This window comes from Saprolegnia parasitica (assembly GCF_000151545.1).
Source record: "Saprolegnia parasitica CBS 223.65 unplaced genomic scaffold supercont2.68, whole genome shotgun sequence".
NCBI lineage: Eukaryota > Oomycota > Saprolegniomycetes > Saprolegniales > Saprolegniaceae > Saprolegnia > Saprolegnia parasitica.
The window spans coordinates 88,216-93,279 of NW_012156462.1; the positions used below are offsets into that span (position 1 = coordinate 88,216).

General features: G+C 54.1%; 1 protein-coding gene across 1 annotated transcript; it reads right to left on the minus strand.

The window, feature by feature from the left end:
• Positions 1-249: 249 nt before the first annotated feature.
• Positions 250-3,180, minus strand: SPRG_20987 (hypothetical protein; the record flags this gene model as incomplete). Its single annotated transcript, XM_012350683.1, has 9 exons — positions 250-1,197; positions 1,551-1,606; positions 1,651-1,873; positions 1,926-2,123; positions 2,175-2,269; positions 2,317-2,506; positions 2,555-2,802; positions 2,850-2,955; positions 3,007-3,180. 9 exons carry the CDS (start codon positions 3,178-3,180, stop codon positions 250-252), a joined length of 2,238 nt encoding a protein of 745 aa, XP_012206073.1.
• Between the last annotated feature and the right edge of the window lie 1,884 nt (positions 3,181-5,064).

Here is a 5,064-nt window from a genome sequence, read left to right on the forward strand (position 1 = left end):
ATGTGCACCCACACGCCCACACGCCCACACGCCCACACGCCCGCGCGCCCACACGCCCGCGCGCCCACACGCCCGCGCGCCCTCAAGCACCTGCGCGCCCACGCGCAAGCGAGCCCACGAGCGCCAAGTAGCTTCCTTTTCTCATGTGCCAACGAGCTCTCACAAGCTTCCGTGCGCCAATGTGCTAACGACGTCCCGCGCGAACGACTGCATGATGAAGAGACGTAATACGAAAGTATTTTATGTAACCTAGATGTGAAAGGTCCTCTTCTGTGCATGCTTCAGGATTAGCTTCGGGAGGCCATCGTAGTTGACGGGAGTGACCTCGTCGCATAGCGTCTTGTCGTCGAGCATACGCTGGGTCGCTGAGGCCATAACCTTGATCTTTGTCGTCGTGGCGGCAGGCCCTTTCACGCAGTTGCCGAAACGAGTACGTAGGCTCGATGCGCTGGAAGCCAAATCTTTTCCGTCCAAGAGCTTGAAGTTGGCGTACAACGCCACTTCCAGCTTCTCGGCCACGGCGAGGACATGGGACTTCCACGTGTTGTAAGCCGCCCTATCGACGTCACGGTCGACTGGGGCCGAGATACGAAAGGGAACTTGAGCTACGAGCTTGATGATGCCCAAAGAAGTCTTGAGGTTGCTCATCTTGGATTGGTTGGGTCCTCCTTGGATCTCGCGCTTCCAAGGCTCCTCGGTAAACCACTTGTAGATGAAGATTTTGGGCGTAATCTTGTTGTAGGTGTCGAGCCAATGCATCGATGTCGCCGCGAGTGGTGCGATCGCGGCTGGTGAGCTCTCCGCGAGTGCCTGTGCTAGTGGCTGCGCCAGTGACTGCGAGCCACCAGACGACAAATGTTGCTGCATGAGCTGCGTGAGGCTCTCGAAGCTAGCCTGCAGGGCATCAACCTTGGAGAGACCGGCCTGGATAGCATCCAGTTTCGCGTGCAGCTCGCGGAACTGCATTGGGATGTCGCACGTCTTGCATTCGTGTCGAGGGTGATCCGACTCGAACTTCTGTCGAATCGTATCAGACGCCGCCTCCAACTGCTCGAGCGAGCAGCGCGATTCATCGCACGCGTCTCGGACGACGCGTGCGAGGTCCGACGTTGGGCCCAGGTTGAGGAGGAACGGGAGGTGCATGAGCAAGGACGCGAAGAGAGCGTTGCACACGGCTTTGGACACGTTGGACCGCTCCTGTGTACCGTTGAATCCGAGTGCGTTCTTGAAGAGTCTGTGCTTGAAACGGAGCAACGCCGCGGTGTCTTCCACGGTGTGCGTGTCCTCGACTGGCTTCAACGACGGCGGAATTACCGTCGCATCTGGGTCCCAACCGGAGAGACACTTGGCAATTTTTGATCGTCACGCAGGGTGGTTCCTATTCGTAGTACGCCAAGACACGAGGTGCTAAAGTGAACATTGGTGGTTGGTGTACCAATGTATGCAAATGCTTTGCTCAGAGAGTCCATTGACCAATGGCCGCGCGTGCAAATCCATTGCATGTTGATCTTGTGTGAGGAACTGGCAAACGCCGCAGAGCCTCGACGCACAGAGTGCGACTGTAGGCCTGGTGTGAGACCGACGGAGTCCAGCTCTTCATTGACCACTATTGTGTTCCATGAGAAAACGATTGGCGAGTCGATGTAGCACCGCTCGCCTTGTACTCGCGCTCCAGGTCCTTCAGTTGGACGTTGAGTAGCTGGGCCATCGATGGTCTCTTCCTGTCGGCCTTGATCTTGGCCCCGGCCGCTTTTGCCTCTGCACTGGCATCGACGGGCGCGTACTCGTCGTCCTCTGGCGTCTCTCCAAGGTCGTCTACGATGCCCTCGATGGAAGCCTCAAGTTGGGAAATAGCCCCAATGTCCTCCATTTCCTAGGGCAAATAAGTAGAGCAACTTGAAGTCATTTTCGAAGAGGTGGCATACGTGAGTGGAAGAACCTTGGTCGCGAACGAGCTCGATAAAAAGCGAGCTCGGCTCGGATGTAACGAGCAGGACGGCTAGAGCCACAAATGGGCATAGCAACGGGTCGGTCTTGTGCGGAAAAAGAGAGACTCCTTGCAGTGACGACGTCTTGAGTCGGGCGAAGTTGACGAACAGATCGCCACCAGGCATGATGGAGAGCTAGGCAGACTAATAAGTGATAATACGATCAAAAATACAACAATTTACGACCTGTTGCCGCGTTAGCCAGCAAGAATCAATAGCACGACCAAGCATGTGCCACATGATGGTGAGCGTGCACGACACATGAATAGACTTTTTGTCGCCTAACTCCTCACAGTGATACCCGAACACCAAGATCGTCAGATTATACCTCTCTTGTGTAGCATGCTCCCGAGAATGTTTACGTCTTGGACTGTCATGGCAGGCGCTTGCTGCTGGAAGAGTTGCTTCTTGACTGCTCGGTCCGTAAACTTGCTTTTTAAGAAACTACGAATCTTCGTGCACCGCGCCGATTCCTTGAGGCTCGTTGCGCTGAAGTCCTTGATCATGCGGTTCTTGATCTACATACATGTACGCTGAGCAATGGTTTAGAGAGCTAACATTTAGACCTGCGAGAGATAGTTGTCTGCAGTGCCCATCGAGAGCACGCCCTCGCTGTTCTTCGATCGCTTGGACGTGTGGTTGTAGAGGAACACGACAAAGTTGTGGAGAATCGTGTAGATGTTGCGGCGTGGGAGCGCATTGCTCTCGACCTCTGCCGCTCTGGTCTTCTTCCAGTCCTCACGGACAGTGTCCCATGTGTAGTTGGCCTCAGCCATAAAAGCGTCGAAAATCGCCGTCGCGGAACGTCTTTGGCCTAGTCAATGCGAGTTTTTTACATCCCGGCGAGTGACGTCATCGTACCGCGTGTGCCTGAGGGCACGTCGTCGTCGTCAATCTCTTCTCCGAGTTCTTCGCCAGGACCAAGGGACTCGGCCACTGGCGGTAGGAACCCTGGAGACTCGACGTCCTATAGGACCTCTTGAGCAACACAGCACTCGGACGCAGTACGTACACGCACCTGGTTTGACACTTGTCTCGCCGCGTTGTTCGCCGCATTGCTCGTCGTCGCCTTGGCAGTCGCGTTGCTCGCCGCCGCGCCGGCCGTCTTGATCCGCTTCACCAGCGTCCTTGGTGGTTCGGCCTCGTCCTCGTACGCGTCCTCCACGGGCTGCTTTCTCTTCCCCTTCGCCATTCCTATTTCGGTCTGAGATCCTTCGAAAGATCTCCGTGGCTCCTCGCAAGATCGCCCCAGAAGATCGATCTGTCAGGTGACAGAACGGCCATAGGGCGCCACTAAACGCCGTCTCTGTCACGAGCGTTTTTAATGCGAGTAATTGCCCGTTATATACAAACATCGAATGAGTATTATTCACACACACCGCGATATGACAAGAAACTTTCGAGATCGGAGCCGACGAAACGCCTAAAGTCCGTTTTCGAACTTTAAAAAGAGGCATACCCAATTTTAGATAAGAGGCGTACTTAAATGAACATTCCTTGTTGCTGGCCAATCAGATGCACGTATTTTTTAGCCAATCATATACGTCTGTCACAGAGGCAATTAGACTGCTGTAAAACGACGCGCCGTGATCTGATTTTGAAATCACGTGATCTATCGTTACTCGAGTTCCATGGTTGTGTGACCGTGTGTGGAAGCGCTCGATCAGGAGGAACGAGGTTACTTTGTTTCAATTGACTGCTTCAGCAAGGCGAGACGCTATTCCCGAGCAATCGTTTGGTGCATGTTGAATGAATCCATGCGGCGTGGATAGCAAGTTCCTTGGTTCGGTCACACATCCATGGAACTCTCGTAACGATGGATCACGGGATTCCAATATCAGATCACGGCGCATAGCATAACGTTTCCAGTATCTCGCCGCAACGTTAGCAGACAAGATGCAGTCCAGTCAGGCGTATGTGGTCGATCCTTCGTTAACGTGGGCATTTCCTCCAAGCAAGAGTAAGGCAAATGATTCTATATTTAATTTTTATCAACCCTGCGACGATAGACCCAAGGTTTTGCTACGGCCTCACGAATGCCCTTGGATACACGCAATATTGTTGTATAAAACCAGACGCAATTCTAGCCTCTCTCTCGTCGATGCGGCGCTTGTAGCTGGCAATTGCACGTTGATTTCGTCGCTTGAGGGCTCCCGATGCCGTCGTCTTCAACGTTACGAGCAATCAAAACTAACGAAAGAATCCAGTCCTACACTAATACCGCACATCTCTGTTGAACGCGTCACCAGAGCCAGAGATTACTGGCCACGGGAGATACCGTAGTACTTAGTTGCGGAAACGGGGAAGCGACAAATCTGGGCTGATTTTCGAGGAGATTCGCCAGAGCTGGGTACGTCAAATAAAAAAACCATCCGATTGAGTTCCCAATGGAGTTGGAGAGGTTATGGGAGAATGCCATCTTGCATCATTTTGCACCACTCCCAAGTGGCGCAGACGGATGCATAGTCAGATCAAGTACCGGTAAACGTATTTCGATGCACATGCCCAATTTTGGTGCGGATTTGACGGCAACGGTTGGTCGCAGTGCGGGCGGCGATGTTCCTGAGAGCATGCCAGTACAGTGTACTACTGTGCGAGTGCACTGACGCGAGGCGAATCACATAATCGATTGCTAAGGCAAGCGAGAGCTCGCGAGAGCTCGACTCTGCCACCTTACGAGTGCCTTGGCGTGCCAAGTCTCTCGGCCGCCCCGTGGCCGTCCGTCACAGTGGCTTGCTATGAACACACTCTTGGCGCTGGAATCGTGTGAACGGGCAATCCGTGTGCACACAGATGCCACCCACACCACGACATAACATGTCGTCGAGCTAGTGACCGGAGCTCCCATTCTGGACGTTGAAGACGCGTTTCGAAAATCTGGCCGGTGCCCCGTCGCCTGTCAAATAATCTTTAGCTGTCTCGGCCCGACTTGACGTGCGATGGACCTGCGTCACATTCTACACTCGAACGCGTCCTCGGAAGCGACGTGGCGCTCGGGTGCGTGGACGTCCGAGGAAGACGAGTACCTCGCCGCCCTCGTCCATGCCTTTTGCAACGGCCTGCTACCAGCCGTGCC